General features: G+C 40.6%; 1 protein-coding gene across 2 annotated transcripts in view; it reads right to left on the minus strand.

The window, feature by feature from the left end:
* Positions 1-15,835, minus strand: part of LOC143658978 (very-long-chain 3-oxoacyl-CoA reductase-like) — a 71,825-nt gene extending 55,990 nt beyond the window's left edge. Inside the window, exons 1-5 of one of the 2 annotated variants that reach the window (XR_013163386.1) lie at positions 15,747-15,835; positions 15,483-15,564; positions 14,979-15,044; positions 14,479-14,628; positions 12,698-14,320 (exon numbers count right to left, since the gene is read on the minus strand). Coding sequence is in view for 1 of the 2 variants with exons in the window: in XM_077131455.1 (XP_076987570.1) it covers positions 14,156-14,320; positions 14,479-14,628; positions 14,979-15,044; positions 15,483-15,564; positions 15,747-15,781 (498 nt within the window). In the remaining variant the exon portion in view is untranslated. Of the gene's footprint in view, positions 1-4,687; positions 14,321-14,478; positions 14,629-14,978; positions 15,045-15,482; positions 15,565-15,746 lie in introns of those variants that run through there. The other variant, XM_077131455.1, reaches the window with a different exon arrangement.
* Between the last annotated feature and the right edge of the window lie 9,515 nt (positions 15,836-25,350).

Genomic DNA, 25,350 nt, shown 5'->3' on the forward strand with positions numbered 1-25,350 from the left:
TGGATGCTGTAAACATTATGTTTAGTAGGAAATGAGTAATTTTAATGAATATATTAAAACAAAATATAAAAAAATAAAGTATCTAGAAGGGAGGAAAAGAAGAGTAAACAAAAATCAAAGTAAAAAAAGGACAATTTAAATAACAAGATTTCAATAAATAGAGAACATACAAGATTAAAACCAATAAGTCAAAAGTTGTTTATTTGAAATATTAATATAATTAACAAATCCCTAACAAGACTAATGAAGGACAAAAAAGAGTGAGAACAATCACCAATACCATGAATAGAAAAAGAGGCATCATTATAAAATCTACTGGCACAAAAACCTAATAGGAGGATATTATGGGACTCTTGGGAATATGACAGACTAAACTAGGCTGAGTTCATACCTACTCCATGGAACAACTAGAGGAGTGACAGAAAAATGACCAGGACAGCAGTTCCAGGGTGTCAGTGACATGAGAGGGGCTTCTCCACTACACAGGGAGGTCTTGGATGAAAAAGCTGAGGCATTGAGATGCAGAGAATGGGGAACATGGGTACCACCAGACCTCTTGGCCCCACAAGTGGCACCTCTCCTGAGGTGCACACTGCCCACCCCTCAGTCCTGGGGTTGGCACCTTCAACATGAACCAGCTGTGGTACTCTGGGAGATGTGGGTCTTGAGAGGAAGAGGAATCCTCAAACCACAATCTGCTAGGAATAAATGGAAAGTGTTGCCTGGCAAACTGCTTATCTGATTAGCTTTAAACAGATCATAAAGTAGAGGTGCATCCCCTGCTTGAGGTCCAGGCATTGGTTTGGGAGGGAATTACCAATGAACAAGTGCAAAGGAGAATTTGAATGCAGACCCAAGCACACACAAAACCTTTACTGACTGAAGAAAACCAACTTTCAAAATAACACTATGAAGATAATCAAATGCCTTGCAGCGAACAGAAAATCAAAAAGCATATGAAGATGCAGACAGATAGGACCCAGCCAAATGACCAAACAAAAACACCAGAGGAGGCAGAGATTTTGGAATATCTAGTTAAAGGCATTCCTATAACTTTCTAAAAAAATTTCAATGAGTTGCTAATGACAAAGAAGATATCAAGAAGAGACTAGAAGAGCATAAAGAAGAATACTGTAAACAAAATTTAAAATATACTAAAGAGATACAACAGCTGATTTGAAGAGGCAGAAGAAAGAATAAGTGAACTAAAGGACAGGATGATGGAATTTGAATGCACAAAGAACAAATGGCAAAACAGATGGAAAAATTTGAATTGGATCTCAGGAGAATGATGCACAACACACAGCACGCAAATCTAAGAATCATCAATGTCCTAGAAGGAGAGGGGAAGGTTAAGGGTTAGGAAAATTATTTGTGGAGACAATTGAGAAAACTTCTTAACTTTATAAAAGGCACAAATATGCAGATCAAAGAAACCCAACAAACCCAAATGGAATAAAAAAGTCTAAATAGCCTACTCCACACACACATACTAATCAGTCTGTCAAATGTCGAAGAGAAGCAGAAACTCCTGAAACCAGTAAGAGAAAAGTGACTTCCACATAGGAGGGAAACCACATAAGACTGAGTTTTGATGACTCAACAGGCACCATGAGATGAGGAGGCAAGGGATGATACATTTAAGATCCTGAAAGAGAAAGGCTCTAGCCAAGAATTCTTTGTGCAGCCAAACTGACCTTCAAAAGTGAGTCAGAGATTAAAATTTTCAGACAGAGGCTAAGAGAATTTGTCAACAGAGCAGCCCTATGAGAAATACTAAAGGGTTTACTGCCTGCTGAAAAAAAAGAAGACAGGAGAGGGAGGTCTGGAAGAGGGTATAGAATTGAAGAGTACCAGTAAGCATAACTTATAGGACAAAAAAAGGAACAGGGAAATGAATATATAGATCTGACAAATAAAAACCAAAGACTAGAGCGTCATAGAATGCTCTGCTGCCACTGCTACCTGGACTCGGTCTGTACACCAGCACCCCACTGCTGACAACTCTGCCACCATGGAGGACATGAGTGAATGTAGCAACATAGAGGAATTCGCAGAGGGGTCCAAGATTAATGCAAGCAAGAATCAGCAGGATGACGGTAAAATGTTTATTGGAGGCTTGAGCTGGTATACAAGCAAGAAAGATCTGGCTGGATGTCTCGATTTGGAGAGGTTCTAGATTGCACAATTAAAACAGATCTTATCACTGGAAGATCAAGAGCTTCTGAATTTGTGCTCTTAAAAGATGCTGCTAGTGCTGATAAGGTTTTGGAACTGAAAGAACACAAACTGGATGTCAAACTGATACACCCCAAAAGGGTGAAGGTTTTAAAGGGGAAAGAACCCCTCCAAAAAAGTTTGTGTGGGGGGATTGAGTGCAGATACTTCTGAAGAGCACATAAAAGAGTATTTTGCAGCATCTGGAGAGATTGAAAATATTGAACGTCCCATGGATAAAAAAACAACAAATGAAAGAAGAGGATTTTATTTGATCACATATACTGAAGAAGAGCCAGTAAAGGAATTGTTACAAACAGATAACACCAATTGTTCTGAGAATTGTGAAAACAAATGTTCACAGCCCCAAAAGGGATAGAGGCAGCAACAGCAGCAGAAGAAAAGTATAAGAATTGCTACAGCTACTGGATGATGTGGTCCTAGTGGTTGTGGATGAGGTCAGGGCTAAAACAGGACCCAAGGATTTAATAACTGTTATTATCAAGTATACAGAAATTGCAATAGTGCCTATGGTGGTGGTCAGAACTACAGTGGCCATCGTGAATATGATTAAACTGGGAATAACTATGGGGACTACGGATATGGACAGGGATATGCAGACCTCAGTGGCCAACAGAGCACAGATGGCAAGGCATGGCTAGGGGGTGGCAATCACCAAACCAATTACCAGGATACTAAAGGAGGTCTTTGGAGAAAACAGGAAGACATGCTAAAGTAACCCACCTTTCAGGGTGATGTTGGAGATTGATCTTCTGTTGCCCTTAGATAATTATTTTGTAAAAGACTTTCTAATGTGGCTCTGCGGGAGACCCAGGTTCGATTCCTGTAATCCACCCATGAAAAAAAAAAGAAACTTACTAGTGTGCAAGTCAAAATTGTTCAATTGTATACAGCTGACATTTAATTTTCTTTGTTTTACTTTGTCCTTTGCTATCTGTGTTATGCCTTGGTGGACTTGTTTATAAAAAATATAGTTGTATGATTTCATGTTAAATCTCAAATAAATGCTTCCTTATGTGAAAAAAAAGAGTAAGATGAGAGATTCAATAAATACCTTTACATTAATAACTCAATGTTAACAGACTAAACTCACCAATTAAAAGATACAGATTGGCAGCATGGATTAAGAAATATGATCCATCTATATGCTGCTTACAAGACACTCATCTTAGACTCAAGAATACAAATAGACTGAAAGTTATAGGATGGAAAAGCATGTTACATGCAAGCTGTAGCAAAAGAAAGCAGGAGGAGCTCTACTAACATCAGACAAAGTAGACTTTAAATATCAACATATCATAAGGGATAAGGAAGGGTGCTACATATTAATAAATGGGGCAAGTTACCAAGAAGAAATAACAATCATAAATGTTTATGCTTCCAATCAAGGAGTTCCAGTGAACATCAGGCAACCGTTGGCAAAACTGAAGGGAGAAATAGATGTTTTGACAATAATAGTGGGACACTTCAATACACCACTCTCCTCAATAGTTAGAACAGCCAGATGGAGGATCAACAAGGAAATAGAGAACTTTAATAAAGTAATAAATGCATTAGACCTCACAGTTATAAATATATATATATGCATACAGCAAAATATTTCAGAAAATACATTCTTCTCTGGTGCTTATGTAATGTTCTCTAGGATAGAACATGTGCTGGGGATACAAACAGGTCTTTATAAATTAAAAGAGACTGAAATTATTCAAAGCAATTTCTCTAATCACAACAGAATAAAGTAGGAAATCAATAACCATGAAACAATGAGAACTTTCAGTTATATGGAGATTAAATGACACACTCTTAATCAGTCAGTCAAGGAAGAAATTGCTAGAGAAACTGGTAAATATCTCAAAATGAATGAAAATGAGAATACAATATATCAGAACTTAAGGGATGCAGCAAAGGAAATTTTTATCCCTAAATGCCTATATTAACAAAAAAGAAAGAAGAAAAATCAAGGACTTAACTGCTCACCTGGAGGAACTAGAGAAAGAACAGCAAACTAAACCCAAAGCAAATAGTAGAAGAGAAGTAACAAGGATTAAAGCAGAAAAAAAAAAAAAAAACGAATTGGAGTACAAAACAGCAATAGAAAGATTTAATAGAACCAAAATATGGTTCTTTGTGAAATATCCATAAAAATCAGTGAATCCCCAGCCAGGTTATCAAAGAAAAATAAGAAAGGATGCAAAGAAACAAAATCAGAAATGAGGGGTGTATTACTTAGGGTTCTCTAGAGAAACAGAATCAACAGGGAACACTTGCAAATATAAAATTTATAAAAGTGTCTCACGTGACCGTAGGAATGCAGAGTCCAAAATCCACAGGGCAGGCTGCAAAGCCGATGACTCCAATGGATGGCCTGGATGAACTCCACAGGAGAGGCTCACCAGCCAAGGCAGGAATGGAACCTGTCTCCTCTGAGTCCTCCTTAAAAGGCTTCCCATGATTACATTTAGCATCACTAATTGCAGAAGACACTCCCCTTTGGCTGATTACAAATGGAATCAGCTGTGGATGTAGCTGACGTGATCATGACCTAATCCTATGAAATGTCCTCATTGCAACAGACAGGCCAGCGCTTGCCCAATCAGATAAACAGGTACCACAACTTGGCCAAGTTGACACCTGTCCCTAACCATGACAAGGGAGGTGGTCCTTACTATGGAACCCAAAGATATAAAAAAAATTTTAAGAGGATACTATGCACACCTATATACCAGCAAACTAAACAACATAGATGAAATTGACAAATTTCTAGAAGCATAGAACCAACTACACTGACTCGAGAAGAAATGGAAGATCTAAGTAAAGAAATCAAAAGTAAAGAGATTTAATCAGTCACCAAAAATCTTCCTACAAAGAAAAGCCCAGGGTCAGATGGCTTCATAGGGGAATTTGTTCAAACATCCCAAAAAGAACTAACACCATCCTGCTCAAACTCTTTAAAAACTGAGGGAAAAGGAGCACTACCTAACTCATTTTAGGAAGCTAGCATGACTCTAATACCAAAACCAGATAAAGATGCTACAAGAAAGGAAACTTACAGGCCTATGTCTCTAATGAATATATGATGCAAATGTTCTCAGCAAAATAACAAATCTAACAACACGTTAAAAGAATTATACACCACAAGTGAGTGGAGTTTATACCAGGAATTCAATGGTGGTTCAAAGCTAAAATGTCAATGTAATACAGCATGTGCTGGTTTGAAAGTGTTATGTACCCCAGAAAAGCCATGATTTAATACTGACCAAGTCTTGTGGGAGCAGCCATTTATTTTAATCCTGATTCAAGAATGCAATTGGAAACTTTTGATTAGATTATCTTCATGGAGATGTGGCACATCTATTTGTGAGGGTGATGATTTGATTGATGCCACCCCACCCACTCCAGGTGGGTCTTGATTATTTTAATGGAATCCTTTAAAAGAGGAAACATTTTGGAAAGAGTCAGAAGAGACAGGAATAACAGTCTCAGAGCGGACAGAAACTTCACAGCAGAGTTAACACAATTGCAGACACATGGAGAATAGAGACACAGATGCATGGAGAAGCTTGGAGCCCAGTAGATATTGACATGAGAGGTTAAGCAAGCCAGAACTTGGAGAGAGCTGTAGCAGATAGGATTAACATAAGACCTGCAGAACTACTTGGGAGTAGATGGCATTAGGGTGGTAGCAGCAGTAAGCTGCTTTATGTTATCTGATTTATGTAAGACACTCTAGGAGGAAGAGAATGTTTGTTTACCCCAAATGGTTATTTTAAGTACGAAGGAAGAACACTGAAACATGAGAATTTTGCTCCCTCAGGATATGCATGCATGCTTATTGTCATCCTGCAGTATATAGCCAGGATCTGGTTAAGAATAAAATTGTCTGAAGTCTGATGTCTGATGTCAACTCAATCTTTAGACCCCCTGAGCCTGTCTGTGTCTTTCTTTCTTTCTCATCATTCCTTAATATCCTGGGCTATCTTGCTTAAAGAATGTAGCAAAACTAGTCTCAAGGCACACTCTGGGTGAGAGTGTTCTTGACACCTTAAATAGTAATATACATTAATATTTATAGAAGTATTTATACAAGAAAATAAAGAACAGTTAGGGCAAGAAATTTCTCCAGTAGTCTGATTCCAATCAATTTTTCCTTTAAGTATCAGATATGGTATTTTAACACATGCCTGTACATAAAGCGTAAGATTTCTTGTAAATTTTAATGTGCAATTTCCAGATGCATTTGTCATGCTACCAGTCCAAGAGCCCATAGTTGCTAATGCAGCCCCCAATTTCCAAATATGTGGCTGACAGGGAAACCCCACATAAATGGATTAGGACTAGAAAGCCCTCCACTATACCATACTATGGATCCATTAACAGTGGTAGAAATAGAGTTATTTTCCTTATGCCATCTTAAATCATTTCCTGATTCTTTTGAGCGGGCGGAACCATGAGAGCTCCAATCACTGACGCTTCCATAGGAAGTATTAACAAGAACCGGCTGAAATTCCCCTCTACCTCTCACCCAATGAGCCCATTCTGACATCTGGGAGAAGGTAGAAATATGGCATGGGGGCAAATCTGGTGGACCAGTTCTTTGATTTGTGAGATTCCCATGAAAACCCTTGGCTGATTAAATAAAAATTTGCCTGACTGAATTATGTTTCATAGAATTTCTCTGAATAGCTAGCCACACTTGGTATTTGGGTTTTAAACAATGCACACCAGATCCTATACATATGGGAGGTCCAGTAACCCCTGTAGTGCATTCTGTTACATTCATCCCTTCTTCACTTGACTTTAAAGGCCCTTGAGTGTCATAAAGGCCTGGCATCCAGCCAGTCTCATTTGTATAAACTACTACAGTAATGTCAAACCAGGAAATTCCTCTCATCAAGGGAGGGTTAGCAGTATAAGACCAATAAGTGTAATTTTCAGCATAGCAGAGATTTACCTGTACAGAAACCATAGCAAGCATAGCTAGAACTAAAGATAAAGCCATCAACGGAACTACCTGACATTTAATCATCTGTTCTCCTTCTTGGGTAAGCTTTTTCAGCTGCCCCCAAGTAGGTGGAAAAGCTCTAGTTGTTTGAGGCAGTGGAAATTGAAATATCGTGCCTCTTTCAGTCACTGTCAGCTTCGCCATTCCGTGCTGAAGATCCACCATTGGTTCCTCTTGCTCTCTCTTTTGAGCCATGTGTTAGCTTCACTCATTTATCTGGGACCCACAACATTTTTGTTCCTGTGGAAATACAAGCATAGCCTCGCCCCCAGCAAATGACAGCAGCTGGAGTCCAAGTATTGGTTAGCACATCAAAATATAAGATTGGTTGTTGTAAATTTTTAGGTTTTTCTCTTACCCAGTGTCTTTGTGCAGGTGTTAAGGTATCAGTATTTTTTGTGAGAAAATTTAACGTAAAAAGGGCGTTCAGCAATCTTTTCCTAGGAAAGTCTAACATATCTCCCCCTTTTTGTTTAAACAACATTTCTTTTAGAGTACAATTTTGTCTTTCAATTATGGCTTGGCCAGTACTATTACAAGGAATTCCGGTAACATGAGTGACATTATAGGTATTTTAAAAAGCTTGGAACTTCCAAGATAAATATGCAGGGCCATTGTCAGTTTTGACAGTATGAGGTTTACCTAGTACTGCAAAGCCTTCTAAAAGATGGGTAATAGCAGCATCGGCCTTTTCTGAAGTCAATGCTGTAGCCCAGGAATACTGAGAATATGTATCAACAGAATGATGTACATATTTTTGTTTTCCAAATTCAGGAACAATGGTAACATCCATTTGCCAAATATCATTGGGCTGATCCTCACGAGGATTAACTACAGCAGGGAGAGAAGGCAGTACAATTTTCTGGCAAGTGACACATGAACGAACAATGTGTCTGGCTTGTGCCCAAGTAAGATTGTGAGAAGCTCATAGCACTGGTGTGATATCAAGTGTGTTCTTCAGAAGCCGATTGCACAGATCCTACAAGAGTGTCAATATGAGAGTTACCTGCCATCAGCTGTTCAGGGAGGTTGGTATGGGCCCTAATATGAGTAATAAAGACAGAATGAGTCTGGTTTTGAATTAAACATTGTAGCTGAGCAAAGAGAATAGTTAATTCTTTTGTAGAAAATGGCAACATCACTATCAGGATCATTTGAACAGTATCTGTAACAATCTGTAACAATGTTGATGGGACAAGAATTGATATCAATTAATAAGAGGATAACAGCAAATAATTCTGCTTTTTGAATTGAATCATAAGAGCTTTGTACCACACGAGAATGCACAAAATTAGAAAAACCAGCCATCCCTGTTTTATTGGCATCTGTAAAATAAGTATCAGCATCAGGAATTGGTTGGGGAGAAATAGTTTTTGGTAATATCCATTGAGTTAACTTTAAGAATTGTAATAATTTATTTTTTGGATATATGTTATGAATTTTTCCAATATAATCACTGAGACAATTTTGCCATTGTTCATTAAGTGTCCAGTGTTGAGTGATTTCTTTTGTGGAAAATGGCACAACTATGGTTTCAGGATTTTGGCCACATAATTGTTGTAAATGTACACACCCTTTGACAATGATTAGAGTTATTTGATTTAAATAAGTTTCCAATTATTTTACTTGTTTGTTAGGTAAAAATAACCACTCAATAATATTCTCATTCTGCAATAGCAATCCAGTAGGAGAATGGGGCGTGTGAAAGACAACAAGAGTTAAATTAGTGCAATCATTTATACAATCCAGCCGTGCATCACGTATATGTTTTTCAATCCATTGTAATTCAACCTCTGCTTCAGGGACAATTCCCTAGGGCTATCCAACGATTATCACCCTCTAAGGTATGAAGCAAATGTCTTAAAGCATAAGTGGGGATTCCTAATGTGGGTCGTAACCAACTGATATCTCCTAAAAGTTTCTGGTAATCATTCAGGGTATTCAGTGAGTCTTTCTGAATATGCACCTTTTGTGGAATTATATGTTGATGCATAAGTTTATGTTCTAAATATTTCCAAGGCTCATTCCATTGGACTTTCTCTGGAGCAATTTCCAAACCATAATCTGCACATACCTGAACTGCATATGTAAACATATGTTGTAAATCAGACTGATGTTCTGCAGCCAGTAATATGTCATCCATATAATGGTAACACAATGCTTGAGGAAATTGTTGTCTTAATATATCTAAAGGCTGCTGAACAAAATGTTGACACATTGTAGGACTATTTAACATTCCATGCAGTAACACTTTCCATGGTACCATTTAGCAGGTTGCTGATTATTTAATGTTGGTACTGTGATGGCAAACTTTTCACAATCTTGAGGTTGTAGGGAATAGTAAAAAAAACAATCTGTCAAATCAGTTATAACAATATGCCAGTTCTTGGGAATTAAAGTTGGATTAGAAATCCCAAGTTGTAATGGGCCCATGGGTTGGATAGCTTCACTGATTTTCCATAAATCTGTCAACATCCTCCATTTTCCTGATTTCTTTTTAATAACAAATACAGGTGAATTCCATGGGTTTGAACTATATTCAATATGACCTAAGTCTAGTTGTTCTTGAACTAATTGATTAAGCACTTCTAATTTTTCTTTAGGTAGGAGCCACTGTTCTACCCACACAGGCTTCATTGTTTTCCATGTCAATGAGAGGGTGAAGTGCTTAACAGTGACCCCCTGGCAAAATCATGGTGTAAAGCAAATCCTAAGCCCTTCTGGGAGGTTGGAGGCTGTGTATAAGGAGTCTTTTGTGGTAATTTAGAAGTTAATGGGCTGTATCCCATGTTAAACATGATCTGCTTTGCGGCAGGGGAAATAGTTGGAATAGAAAGAGAAGCACCCCATTGTTGTAATAAGTCTCTTCCCCATAAGGTCAAAGCTATTGGAGCCATATAAGGTTGGAGAATGGCCTTTTGCCCATCAGGTCCATAGCAATTTAAAGGGACTGGACTTTGCCCTATTTCAGTAAGACTTCCTAGTCCTATGAAGGTGGCCTTGATGTTGTGCTTAGGCCATTGGCATGGCCAATGATCAGAAGCAATAATAGATACATCCACACCTGTATCTTCCAGCCCTATAATGCAGTTATTGTCTTCAAACCTCAATGTTAGTTGAGGCCTCTCATCATTAATTAAAGCATGTCAAAAAACTTGTTTATCAGTGCTTCCAAAACCTCCAGATCATTTTATTGGAGTGGCCTTTCCAGAAATATAAGGGAGGAGTAATAATTGAGCAATATGTTGATTTTTAGCAAATGACATTGGTTGTGTAGTACACATCAAAACATAAATTTGCTCACAGTAATCTGCATTGATTACACCTAAATGGACAGAGACACCCTTAGAAGTGAGACTACTTCATCCAATGATTAAACCCACAGTTTGTGGAGGTAAAGGCCCGTAAATTCCAGTAGGGATTTTCTTAACTCCTTCCATTGGATATATGGAAAAGGCCATTGGAGTAGGTATATCTAAGGCAGCACTTGAACTAGTGGCATGAAATAAGTCCGTTACATGCAGTTTCCTGTCAAATTCATCTCCTGAGGTAGTGCCCTTGAACCGACTGGGTACTGCTGTATTGGAGAGCTTGTGTTGTTTTTTCTGGGGCCCTGAGCTTGGCCCGCTGTCCAGTTTCCCAACTGAGAAGATGACACTGGTGGCAAAATATTCCCTTGCTTATCCTTATTAGATCTACACTCATTTGTCCAATGCTTCCCTTTTCCGCAGCGTCTACACAGCCCCAGAGGGAGTGCAGGAGCAACAGGAGCTGTGGAGCCCCTCCCTTTTCTACAATCTCTTTTGAAATGTATCATTTTACCACATTTATAGCACTTTGTGGTAGTGACAGACTGCCCTCTTATGGCAGCAGCTAATAAACTAGCATTAAAAGTGCCAGACCCCACATCTCTACAGACTCTAATATAATCCTCAATAGTCCCTCCCTTTTGTTTCAATGGTAATAAGGCTTTTTGGCAGTCTGCATTAGCATTCTCGAAGCCTAAGGTAAGTAACAAAATATTCTGGGCTTCAGTGCTCTCTATAATTTTGCAAATGGCATCATGCAATCATGCAAGAAAATCAGTATAAGGCTCATTGGGACCCTGTAAAATTTTTGTAAAGGATTTTTCAACCTGACCAGAGGCCTGCAACTTCTGCCATGCATGCAGACAGATGTTGCGAATTTGGGCTAGAGCATCATCACCTAACTGACATTGATTCCGCAAAGACGCTGCTTCTCCAGTACCGGTCAATTGCTCAAAAGTAGCACCGGGGGATTGCAAGTTGCATTCGTCCGGTCTACTCGCTCAGCTTCATCTCACCACCATGACTTAAATTGCAAATATTGTCCTGGATCTAAAACAGTCTTAGCCAATGTTTCCCAATCTTGAGAAATTAAAAGATTATCCTTAGCATATGCCCCAAGCAAACCATGGACATAGGGAGAATTAGGACCATAGTTAGTCACAGAAGTTTTTAACAATTTCAGACATTGAAAATCAACGTTCCGATGTGCAACTTGAACAAAGCTTTGAGGAAACTGAGTATTAGGGGGTTGGTGCACCCATTGAATTGGAAAAACAGATAATGGTGAAAAGACAGGGTCAGGCTCCACTAAAAGGTCAGAGGAGCTATCTGCATCTAAAAGAATCCTTTGTAAATCCGAAGACAAAGGAAAATGAAACTTATGTCCCGTGGAGTTTGTTTGAAAAGGAGAAATACAATGAGCATCAGGATGTGGCGCAGATGGCTCAAGCTGAGCAGGGAAAGCAACAGAAGGACGTAAAAGTAGAGACTGCAATTGTGAAAGCAACGTAGAAAGCTGCGACATATCAGAACCAGCAGGCTCCTTACACTGTTTAAGGGGCTCTAAGTCAGGATAAAGTTTAGGAAAATGTGGTTCAACTGGCTCGGGTGGTGCAGGCCATTCCTTCTCAGGTTCATTCAGAGCTTCCTCCTCTGAGCTATGACTAGTACGATCCTCGGCTTCAGCTAAAGGCGGATTGAGAAGAGTACTTTCATTTTTGCGAGGAGGATGGTGCTGTACATCAGTCACAGACTGTGTCTCAGACTGAGAGTCCGAGTCAGACTGAAAAGGCTGCAAAGCTAATGCCACCAAATTCTACGCAGCCCAAACCTCTGCACTGATAGGATCACCTGCCTGATGGGCTCTGCACAATGCCTTACCAACCTGTCTCCAAACTTTCAGATTCAATTGATTATGTTTAGCCAGCACAAACCAATAACAATGTTTGGTAACTTGAGCCAGTAAGTCCCTAAGAACATGTTCTTTCATTTTCACTCCCCTACGCAGCAAAGATTTCAAGACAGCAACATAATCATCAACCAAAGAAGGGGAATTTCCCATGACTCTGACTCCAAAGTTTCCTGAAAGATTTGCGTACGACTGCACAATCCAATTTCCCTTTCGGTCCAGCTCATTTCCAGTACTCACCTTGAGCCCCACGTTGGGTGCCAGTTGTTGTGCTTTGATGTTCATTGCAGAGCAAGGATGAGACCAATGAGATGGATGCATAAAAGGAGTACAGAGGGCTACTGCTCACTCAGGCAAATAGCAGCCTCACTGTTAACTCCATGACCTTTTATTTTAGTTTCTTACACAAACCACAGCTGTGAGTATGTGCACAAAAACAAGCGCGCCTTGAGACTAGTTTTGCTACATTCTTTAAGCAAGATAGCCAGCCTGTGATAGCCAGTTTTATTACAGCCAAGTATGCAGAACTCCCTATTCTGAAGCAGTTCAAGGAACTGTTTGCAGTTCCTTCGCCTGAAGCAACCCACTTGCAGGTCATCCTCAGGTCAAGTTTGTCCTTCTCTTAATTCCTTAACCCTTCATCGGTGTATGATATGAGGACAGATACATTTTTTCAGAATTTATTGATATATTCATTTATATCATATATTCCATCCAAATTATACCATCAATATCTCACAGTATCATCACTTAGTTGTGCAATCATCCTCATCAGACCCACTGTTAAACCATTTTCATTACTCCAAAAACAAAATTATCAGACAGACACCAAAAAAGAAAGCCCAATACCTCCCATATCACTTATCTGCCCATTACTGACCGCTAGTATTGGTGTGGTATAGCAGTTACTGTTGAGGAATGAATTTTAAGGTATTGCTGTTAACATAGTCCATAGTTTGTAGTAGGTATTTTTCCCCCACCACCAATGTATTATTAACTGTGTTTGTGCCATGTTGTACATTTGAGCCAGTTCATGCAAGGGCTTATTTAAATTTGTAGTGTTAACGACACACATGACTCTAAACAACCCCTTTCAACCAAAATCACCTAAAATAATATTCCTTATTTTCCCACTAACAAGCTACCCTCACCCCATATCTATTTCTGAACATTTTAAGTTCAACTTTGTGATACATTTTGAACATGTTAGATTACCACTTCCCCTTCTCTATCGACTGGAAAGAATCACATATTTCATTTTTTCTTAATTGGACAGGATATCTATTTTTTTAATTACCTTGATTGAGATATAATTGGCATCTATAACATTCACCTGTTCGAGATGTATGATTCAGTGCTTTTCCCATATTCACAAAATCCTGTAATCATCACTGCCACAATTATATACATATATATATATATTTTTTCTTTTGCGTGGGCAGGCACCAAGAATTGAACCCGGGTCTCCCACATGGTAACAGAACTCTGCCTGCTGAGCCACCGTGGCCCGCCCCACAATTTTGTATATTTTTAATGGTCGCTTTTCCCCAATTGGCTATAGAGTTGTCTCAGCACCACATATCAAAATCCCCATCTTGCCGCCTGAGGTTTGAGGTACCATACTTGTTACTCAATGTCCAGGTGTTCAGGGTCCATTGGCCTGTCTGTTCATCTATTCCGATGTGTGGGACGCGCTTGTCAGCTGTCCCAGCCCGCGTTGGATGGGAGAGGAGGGGACGGACAAGCTACCTCAGGTCCTTTTGACTGCCTCTGCCTCAGAAACTGCATAATCAGAGATGTCAACCTGATTGCCAGCTGACTTTGGATAAAACGATTGCACAAAAAGACATGCAGCAGGAAACTCTGGAAAGGAGCAACACCAGGAATCAGGGCGCAGCTGCCCTTGGTCTTCCCCTCCCCCACCCCCCAGCGCTTGGTAGGGGCCTCCCCTCCTCCGGGCGTCTCTATCCCCTGCACCGGGGAAGCCCACCCAACCCTCTGCCCCCGCCTGCTCCGGACACCTGCACAGCGTGGCTGAGGCACCCGGAGGTGTGGGAGGAGAGGCCCAGGGTGTCCAAGGCCTGCCGAGCAAAGTCTTCGGCGCCCAGCAACAGCAGCCCGGGGCTCAGGTTGTGGGTCATGTTTGTGGAGACGCCAAGGGGGCTCAACGTCTGGGGGCAAGGGGGTAAAGGAAAGAACTCCTCCCCACTGCACCCCCAGACCTGCTCCGAAACCCCCTCCCCACCACCACTCCCCGCATTCCTTGGGTTTGGGGCCTTCCCAGCCAGGTCTCCCAGCGCCCGCGCCCGCCGAGGAGACCTGGATCTCCCGAGCTCTGCGCAGCTGAAACCCTCAGAGTCCCTGTCCTCCCTGGGACACCGATCACAGGCGACCCCTGCCCCCAGGCCCCGCCCCCGGGAGCCTCCACAGTCCTAAGCTCCCTACCCCCATGAAAGCCGCCCCCCTCCGATCTTGGACTCTCCCCATAGCTGCCTTAGGGTCCTGCCCCCGCTGTCAGCACCTGCACGGTGACCCCCCGAGAGAGGTACTCGGCTCCCACCGCCCCCGAGAAGCTTCGCACAAAGGCCTGTGGAGGAAGGAAAGGGAGAGTCCCAAACTGAGAACCTTCTCTGCGCAGGGTCCCGCCCCCGCAGGCCCTGCGCCACCCCTCCCCCTCCCCAGCCTCCATCCAGCCCTCCCTTGCCCCCCATCCCCGTGCCTAGAACACTCCAGGGCTCCAGCCGGCCTCGCACCCGGGCACCGGCTGTTAGCAAGTTTCAGTCGGTTCTTTTGACTCCCAGCCAACGTTTCTCTTTTAAAAAAATTAAATTCTGGATTCCCCACTGCTCAGCGTGGACCCCCGATGTCGGTGTGACTTAGGAAAGGCCCCAGACCCAGGTGGCACATGGCTCCTCCTTGGGCCTTTCCCGCCATGAGCTGCGATGCCAGAGGAAAGTGCGGATGGCCGGACCTCGGGCGCCGCGGCCCAGCCCAGGACTTGGGTCTGTGGGATCTGGGTGGGTACCTTGGTGGCTCCGTAGGCGGCTAGGAAGGGTCTGGGGCCGTTTTCAGCCTCGGAGGAGATGTTGATGATGACGCCCCTGCCCCTGCAGGAGGAAGCGCGTGGGTGGGAGGAGAGGGTCCTGGTGTCGCCCCCACCAAATCTGAGATGCTCAGAGGGACAGGGATGAGCTGGAAACCTGGGTGGGGCAGCTGGGGAATGGAAAGGCCTGGAGGTGGACGGGGGTGGGTGGAGGGCCCAGCCAGGAGAGAGGGAGGCTGTGCTCACCTGGTGACCATCTGGGGCAGGATGATGCGGGTCATCTGGAGAGAAGCGTAGTGAGCGGGGGTCGTTCCTTTCCCATCCTCTTACCTGCTCCCAGAGACCCCCACCCCAGCTTTCCCTCAGGGCACATTCCGGAAACACCCCCTCCGTTCCTGGTCCAGCGCCCTGGCTGGGGGTGGGGCCGGGACCACCCGAGTGCTCGGAGCTCCGCGGGCCCCAGGCGCTGCCCCCCCAAGCCCCGCCTCACCTGGACCACCGACAGCACATTGCAGTTCACAATATCTGACAGGTTCTGGGGAGGGAAAAATAGTCCGTCACCCCTGCTTCCCCATCCTGCCACAACTTCTGCAGTCTTTTATTACCTAGATTCCTTTTTGTTACAGTCAAATACAAAATGGACATTTCAGCCATTTTTGAGGTTGTGATTGGGTGGCATTAAGGACAGTCACAATGTACTGACTTCATTGCTATCCAAGTTGGAACATTTTCATCATCCCCAACAGAAATTCTGTATCCATTCTTCATTAACTTTCCATTCTCTCTCTTCCCTCCAACTCCAGGTAACCACTAGTCTACTTTTTGTCTCTATGTATTTGCTCATGCCAAGTATTTCATATACGAGGAAATCACATAATATTTCTATTTTTGTGTCTGGCTTATTTCCCTCAGCATATCATTTCAAGATTCATCATGTCACAGAACCTCCTTTTCAGGGCTGAATAATATTTCACTGCATGGTTAGAGCACATTTTATTTGCTCAACCATCTGTTAATGGGTTGTCTTCCCCGTCTGTTGGGAATGCTGCTGCCATGAGCATGGGTGTACAAGTATCCTGCTTTTCATACCTAGGAGGAGACTTGTTGGGTGAATGGTAATTTCTGAGGACCCCATAATGTTTTCCACAGCAGCTGCCTTATTTTACATTCCAGCAGCGACTCACTGTTTCTCCACATCTTCACCAACACTTATTTGGCTTTTTCTTTAATAGTAGCCTTCTAGTGGGTGTGAAGTTGTTTTTTTTTTGTTTTTTTTGTTTTTTTTTTTTTTAAAGAGAGAGGGAGGAAGGGAAGGAAAGACAGAGAAGGAAGGAAGGATAGAAGGAAGGAAGGGAGGAAGAAAGGGAAACATCTTTAAACATTTTCTTGTTTTTTATTATATTTTGTTTGTTTGTTTGTTTTTTACATGGGCTGGGGCCGGGAATCGAACCGGGGTCCTCCGGCATAGCAGGCAAGCACTCTTGCCCGCTGAGCCACCGCGGCCCGCCCTGAAGTTGTTTTGATATACATTCTCCCAATAACTGATGGTGTTGAGCAACTTCTCATGTGCTTATTTGCTGTGCGTTTATCTTCTTTGGAAAGACATCAGTTTGAGACTTTGTCCAGTTTTTAATTGGGTCATTTGACTTTAGGCTCTAGTACTTTTTCATATGGAACACATTTTAAAGAAATAGTACTAATGCTAGAATTTAAAATGAATACGCATTTTGACCCACAAACCCTGCTTCTAGGAACGTGTTCAGCTCTGCGATATACACACATGTGGAAAATGAGTATGTCCAAAGATGTTTATTGCAACACGTAATCCTAGTCACAAGTAACTGGCAGCACCCTGACTACCACTCAGTAGGGGGTGGTTGAATGCAGTGTGGCAGGTGCATGGGTTGCGGTGCAACAAGTAAAAGGAAGGGATCAGCTGTTTTTATCTGCAGAGAATGATCCCCAAAATATATAGCTACGTGAAAGAGGCAAAGTACAGAAAAGTGTGCTGCCATCTGGATAAAAGAAATACATTTATGCATATACATATATGTGCATATATATATATACTGAGAGAAAAAAGACCCACACATTTTAAATTGGTGATCACTTTTGGGAAGCGGGATTGGAGAAAGAGGGGACAATCTCACCTATTTCATAAACTTCTCCTTCTGGATTTTTCTGTAGTATCTGTAACATTCTATGAAAGTATAGAAACCATAACAATTTCCTTAAAATGAAAACAACTCAAGTGTCCATCAACAGATAAATGGATAAACAAAATGTGGCATATACATTTTAAATAAATTTATACATTTAATAAATAAATGGAATATTATTCAGCAGTAAGAAGGATTGAAGTCTTGAAGCACATGACAACATGGATGAACCTTGAGGATATTACAGTAAGTGAAATAACTCAGACATAAAAGGACAAATATTATATGATCTCACTGAAATGAACTAATTATAATATGTAAACTAGTAGACATAAAATATAGAATATAGGTTACCAGGATATAGAATGAGGACAAGAATGGGGAGTGGTTCCTTAATATATGCAGAATGTTTAACTAGGATGAACTAAAACTTCTGGAAGTGGACAGAGGTTATGGTAGCACATTAATGTGAATAGTTAACAATGCTGAATGGTGTGAGTGTGGTGGGAAAGGGAAGTTTAGAGTCATGTATGTCACCAGAAGGAAAGTTTAAGGTTAAAACATGGGAATGTATAACAGTGAATCTTGTAGTGGACAATGTCTGTGATTAACTGTACAAATATAAAAAAGTTCTTTCATGAACTAAAGCAAATGCATGACACTGTTACAAGGAGTCAATAATAGAGGAGTATATGGGGAAAATGTACTTAGTGCAAAATATGGACTATAATTAACAGTAGTATCTTAATATTCTTTCATCAACACTAACAAATGCACCACAGCAATACTATGGGTAAATAGTAAATGGGAATAAGGGGTATGGGAGTATTTGGGTTTTCTTTTTATTTCTTTTCTGGAGTAATAAAAATGCTCTAAATTTGATCATGGAGATGTATGCACAACCAAGTGATATTATTGTGAGCCAGTAAAAGTATACTTCAGATGATTATATATCTGAATAAAATTACATTGAAAGAAAATTATATGATAACATTTTAAGATGTTACCCTTAATGCTGGCAGTGGAGAATCACTGATTTGTGAGTGGTTCTCATGGATTTTCAAGAGACTGTCTTTATCAAAATGGTAGGCTTGGAGATCATGCCTGACAACTGCTCTCAGATGCCTGACATTTGAAAATAAATTCCCAAAACACAAAGGATGAAAAAAAGCATAACATATACTAACCATGGAGCACAAATCTTCAGGGTACAGAGTGAATACAAATGTTGAACCTCCACTCATATGAGAACTAAAATAGTGACAGTCTCCCAGATAAAATAGCACTCATCACCCTCATCTCCTCCCCAGAGTTCACCACTGTCCTGACCGCTGCCCCCTCTAGAAGAGTGGAATTATTCAACACGTGCTCTCTCATCTCTGCCTTCTTTTGCCTACCATGTTTGTGAGATACACCCACATTTTATAGAGCAGAAGCTCATTCACATTCACTGTTAGAATATTCCATTATGATATGACTATGGCAGGCTTTATTTATTCAACCAACCATTAATTGACCTTTAGGTTGTGTCCAATTTGGGGGATCACAAATAAGTTATCTAGGAACAAGTATGTGATTTTTGGAACACGTGTGCACTCATATATAATCAGGAGTGAAATGGATGCATATTTAGTATCTTAGGAGACATCCAAATGATTTTCCTACATTGTCCATATTTACATGCCCACAGGCAGATCACGAGGGCTCCAGTCATTCCACACCTTTGTCAATACTTGCCTTGTCAGTACATGCAATGTTAGCCATGTTAGTGGAATGACTGGAGTAAGTCTGAGTTATAGGCTACAATTCTTGGTCTATATCATGGGGCTTGGTTAGCTAATGAATTTGTTTAGAACAGATCCTGAAGAACAGATCACTTTAATCCAAACAAGGTTGGAGATCCTTCAGAAAATGGACTCAGTTCTGAAGAAGTCTACTTTATTTAGACTTTACCCTAACTCCTGGATTAGGGTGCAGGAGGGTCTCAATAAAAAGCCTGGGTGGGGAGGGGCAATGGGTTTCAAGACTTTGAACTACATTATGTGTTGTTCATAATCAATAGTATATTGAAAGCTCTGCTTAAATTCTTAAACCCCTCACCACCCTAAAGGTAAACATAGCTCCAAATGTCTTGGATGCTCTCCTCTCTGAAATCTTGATGCCACAATTCCTCACCGCCTTGTGTAATTTTATAATGCTTTCAAATAGTTATTTTATCCAGCAGTGTGAAGTGTTCTCCGTGGCAAGGTTAGTCAAAACACACAACTTCCTCTAATACTAGAAGTGGAATAAACAACTGGCCTCTCTTTTAATTTTATAAGGTGAGCAAACTTTTGAAATAATAGTTAAGATTTTTGAAATTCATCATCATCTTCTGATTTGTTTATATATGACAATAAGAGCGGACATTTATTAAGCACAGAATAGAGGTTTAGGTGCATTGTTTCAGTTATTTGCATCATTCCATTCCACTCTCACAACAACCCTATGAAGCCAGAAAAATGATTCATTCCCATTTCACAGGTAGGAAACTAAGTTTCAGAGATATGAAGTCATTTACCCAAAACCACACCTGATAGAAAAACAGAGCTGAAGATTTTTCTATCCATGTATCCATCATCAGGAAGCTACTGCAGGATATGCTGCAGTAAAATGAGGGAGTAAACCAGAAAATGCTGTGACATATGATAGAGAAAACAGGAGCTTCCTAGGGTGAAGATGAAAGAAGGTCCCAGGATGCCCAGCACTAGAGTTCAGTAAAGAAATGAGCAAGACAGAAGGCTCTTGGAGAGATTTCTTCAAAAACGTAAAATTTGTTAGGATATGTTGTGGTTGAGTGGTTTTTAAAATATATATATATATTTTCTTTAACTTACATATTGGAGTTAAGTGGCACTAAGTACAGAGAAACCCAAGCAAATGAAAATTCAAGATAATTACTAACTATGAGGTGAATAAAACAATGTTCAATAAAGGGAAAGTAACCTCAGCCCATGATATGGCTCAGCTGTGGACGGTGTTTTCATACTCCCGATAATGTGACATTATAGGTCCATCTATGAAATACATTGGGGGATGGGAGGCCTGGAGGGTGTGAGTTTGTGGTGGGAGCAGATATATATGTGAAAGAGAGATAGTTGCTAGACAATGGCTAAAACTGAAAAAATCAAGATGTATCCTATGCACATTGTATTTAAAGGCGTGAGGTTATCTATTTTTAACAGTTGGTAGTGGTAGCCTCCAGGGCAGTGGTTCTCCACCAGGGGTGACTTTTGCCCCCAGGGGACAGTTGTCAATGTCTGGAAACATTTGTGGTTGTCATAACTGTAGAGGAGGGTGCTGTTGGCATTGAGTGGGCAGAGGGCAGGGGCACTGCCCATCATCCTGCAATGCACAGGCCGGCCTCCCACAAGGAGCTATCCAGCCCCATTGTCAGTAATGCTGATGTTCAAGGATATGCTCGAGGGAATGGAAAATGAGATTGGCACATATAATTTTCTTTAATAAGCCCTGTAGAGCTATTTGACTCTGTGTATCTAACTAGTATAAAAATGAAAACTAAAGGAAATAGTATTGAAATTAGCAAAAGAGATTGGCAGCTGAAACTGAAGTATGAGTGTCACATCCTATCAGAAGTGTGAGCATGTGTGTGGAGGTGATTAAGAGAAGAGAAGCTGTGGGTTCAAGAGGGTCCCAAATAGAAACTTACAAATCCATAGCCTGGGAAGGCAGGCCCTGGTTTTCCCAGGTGGTAACTCCTTGGAGTGAGCAGCAGGGAATACAAAAGGCAGAACCAGGCCCAACCTGGACAGTATCTGTGTGTGGGGCACTGCAGAAAAGGGAGAGCCCCACTGAAGGTGCCTCATTCACCTGGAAGGCAGCACAGATTTGCTGCTTTTAAAACAATGTTCCACATGACATCCATGGCTGTGAGTCTTCCTGGTGACATGGGACATGAGTCCCAGGGATGAGCATGGCTCTTGAACTGTGGAATCAACAATGCCTTCCAGACCAAAAGGGGAAAAGAATCATAGCAAAATAAGGTACCAGTGACTAAGAGTTCAGAAGAGAGTTGAGAAGTTTTTCTGGAGGCTATTATTTATGCAAGCTTCAACTAGATATTGCTGATTACCATAGTTTGCCAAACCCCAAATGTAGGAGCCAAAGGGTTAAAACAAGACCTGAAGAATTTGTTGGGAGCAGCTGGCATCCCTGGGCGGGCAAGAAACTGAGGAGATTGTTACTTGCTTTGTTTGGAACAGTCTGGGAGGAACAGAATGTTCCTTTACCCCCAAATGGTTATGTTAAGTATGAAGAAAGTTAAGTACTTTGTTTCCTCAGGAAAAGTAGGTATGCCTTTTGTTACCATGCAGTATATAAGCAGGATCTGGTTCAGAATAAGGTTGTCTGTTGTTTGCTAAAGTTAAGCTTCAGATCCCCTGATCCTGTCTGGCTCTTTCTTTCTTTCAGTCTCTCTCTCTCTTTCTCATCATTCCTTAATATCCTTCAAGCTCCATTTCATAGGAAGCAACATCTGGCACCCAATGTGGGGCTCGAAGAAGAAGACGCCAAAACAATATTAAGGAACCAAAGAAAAGTCTCCATTAGAGGGACATGTGTCCAGCTGATAGAAGAGGACTCGAGTCGTATTGGTAAGTAAGCATTTTCCTTGGAGCATCAGGGTAATGGGTAATCACAATAAGCAGCTGGAGGAGTATGTATGTTTGTATGTTTGTGTGTTGAAAGCATTGTTAGGGTGCCAATACAAAAATAAGGCTTTGATGAAGTTTAAGAGTTATTTGTACTTTGAAGAAAAAGACTGTGTTGATGAAACAAAGAGCCTAAAGCAGACTGCCCATAGTGAGATGGGAGACATTGAGGGAAAAGGAGTGGAGAACGTTCTGAGCTGAAAACATTTTTCCCTAACAATACAGTGAGGCCACATGGGGCAATAACAGATGGGAGTTTAGGAAAAATAAAGAAACTAGGTTCTTGTTGTTAGGAAGAAAATAGTAAAGGGAAATAGTTAATAGCATAAGGATGACACAGACAGGAAATATAGCCAGAGACAAGGTAAACTCTAGTTGGGAAAAAGAGACTAAAAAAGCTTCTTCAAAAAAGGAGCTATTTCTAAAGAAATAAGATAGAAAAATTGAGAGAATATTTGGAGTAATTAAAGGAAGCAAAGAGTCTGTGTTTTATCAAAATAACTTATGTTAACTTTTATCATGTCATTATCTGTATAAAAAATACTTATTTTCTCCTGGGTATCATTATACTGGCAAAAAACTTTCTTTTCTTGCCCCAAACCAGGTGGCTTAATCTATTAATCTAAGGAATATTGCTGTAAATGAATCTATTATTGGCTAAATAATATTCAAATCATATAAATACCTAAATTCCTTTAACCCAAAATATCTTAATGCTTTGTCCAGTGTTTATATAAACTATATATGTATAAACTAAGTTTATCCCAAAATAACCATGGCTTATATTGGGAGCAGATCAGATTTGAGGGCTGAATGCAAGGAAAAAATCTACCTGTGGAGTCTGTTTTGTTCACCTGATGTTGCCATTACATGCAACTGATGTTGCTATCGCATGACCTTGGTAAGAAACAGTTAAAATGTGCACTCTAGCTGGGAGGAATGGCTATCCTCCCAGAAGGAGGTGTACTTTAATAAAGATATCTAGGTCCCAGGAAGCTCCTCTTGGTCCTTAGCCAGTTCCCAGAGGACCCAACTGGGCCTGGTCATGTAAGCAAATTGGAATTTGGCCACTATTGTGGGAAGATATCATAAAAACTGCATGCAATAAATTTAAAATCACCAAAAATGCACAGTCAATTATAAAAAATCCGCATTCCTGCATCCCTTTTCAATCATTTAAAAAAAAAAATTCATTAAAAAAAAATCTGGTCATTTGCTATGGGTACCCAAATGGTACTCTATCGAAAAGGTTGGGAAACTGCCTTGCAGGCTTAGCTCAGGGCCCCAGGACAAACAACATGAGCCAAGCTCCATAGACACAGTATCCTGTCAACAATGGCAAAAACCATGCATTCCAATCTTAGAGTTAAAATCTGCAACTTGCGGTAGTGCTGCAATAGATCTACTTGCACCTGAGTATATTTTACTTCCACCTGAAATCGGTATTTAATTAATTAGCACTGGAGTTTCTGGCCCTCTGCCCAACCATACTGTTGGCTTAATAATTGGAAGAAGTAGTTTAAGCAGGGTCTATTGATACTAGTTGGTTTAATTGACAGTGACTATAAAGAGGAATTGAAAATTATGGCTCAATCTTTACCACTTTTTCAAATTAAAACTGGGCAATTCATTGCTCATTTACTACTCTTACCTTATCATGTTCCTCTTTCTCTGCCTTTTAACCATCAAGGAGGTTTTGGGTCAACTGGAAATGAAATTTATTGGCAGACATTTATTGGGGATGATTGCCCAGAAATTACTATTACTATAAAGATAAATTTTCCTGGGATTGATTGATACTGGAGCTGATGTAACTATCATAGCTAAAAGATATTGGCCCCAGAATTGGACATTAAAAAAGGTACCCACTGTTTTTACCAGCATAGGTACCATGACTGATATTTATCAAGGTACTGAACCATTTGAAGTAATCAGCCCAGAAGGAAAAAAATCAACATTACAAATTTTCCTGGCAGATGTAGGTTTGAATCTCTGGGGCAGAGACTTGCTTTCGCAGTGGGGAGCATATTTACATATCCCTCACTTATCAGATAAGGCAGAACAACTATACTTGAAGATGCAGTTTCAAAACACTAGGCAAGCAAGGGATTATTGAGGTTTAGGGTATTCTAAGGAGCAAACAAATTTATATGGGGCCATTGAAACAAAGGGCATAATTACCCCAATAACATGGCTTATTACAAAACCAATATGGGTGGATCAATGGCCCCTTCCTCAAGAAAAATTGAATGCCCTTCATAATCTTGTTCAAGAGCAATTACAATGACAACATATTGAACCTTTCCAAAGTCCATGGAATTCTCCAATTTTTGTTATTAAAAAAAACCTGGGAAATGGAGAATGCTGACTGATTTAAGGGCAGTAAATAAAGCCAGGAGCCCTATGGGTGCACTTCAACCAGGGGTTCCTCAACCCTCTAGGATTCCTCAATCTTGGAAAGTGGTTATTACTGATTTAAAAGATTGCTTTTTTACTATCCCTTTGCATCCAGTGGATAAAGAAAAGTTTGCTTTTTCTGTTCTGGCACTGAATAATCAGGCTCTGATGCAAAGATATCAATGGTGTGTCTTATCCCAAGGGATGATGAACAGTCCCACCATGTGTCAACTATTTGTGCATCAACCCTTATAAGAAATAAGAAATAAATTTCCAGAGGCCCTTGTTATTCATTATATGGATGATATTTTAATTGCATGTGACAATGATGACTCTTTGGAAAAGGTTTTTGGTGTTATTATAAAAATTTTACCTCAATATGGGCTGCAAATAGGTCCAGAAAAGATTCAAAAGACTGAGCCTTACCTATACTTATGAATGCAAATAGCTGCTAATAAAATAATTCCTCAAAAATACAATTAAGATGGGATAATTTATAAACTTTAAATGATTTTCAAAAACTGTTAGGAGATATTAACTGGATTAGACCCACTTTAGGGATTCCTAATTATATGTTACAAAACT

The sequence above is a fragment of the Tamandua tetradactyla genome, chromosome 16 (genome assembly GCF_023851605.1).
Source record: "Tamandua tetradactyla isolate mTamTet1 chromosome 16, mTamTet1.pri, whole genome shotgun sequence".
NCBI classification, from domain to species: domain Eukaryota; kingdom Metazoa; phylum Chordata; class Mammalia; order Pilosa; family Myrmecophagidae; genus Tamandua; species Tamandua tetradactyla.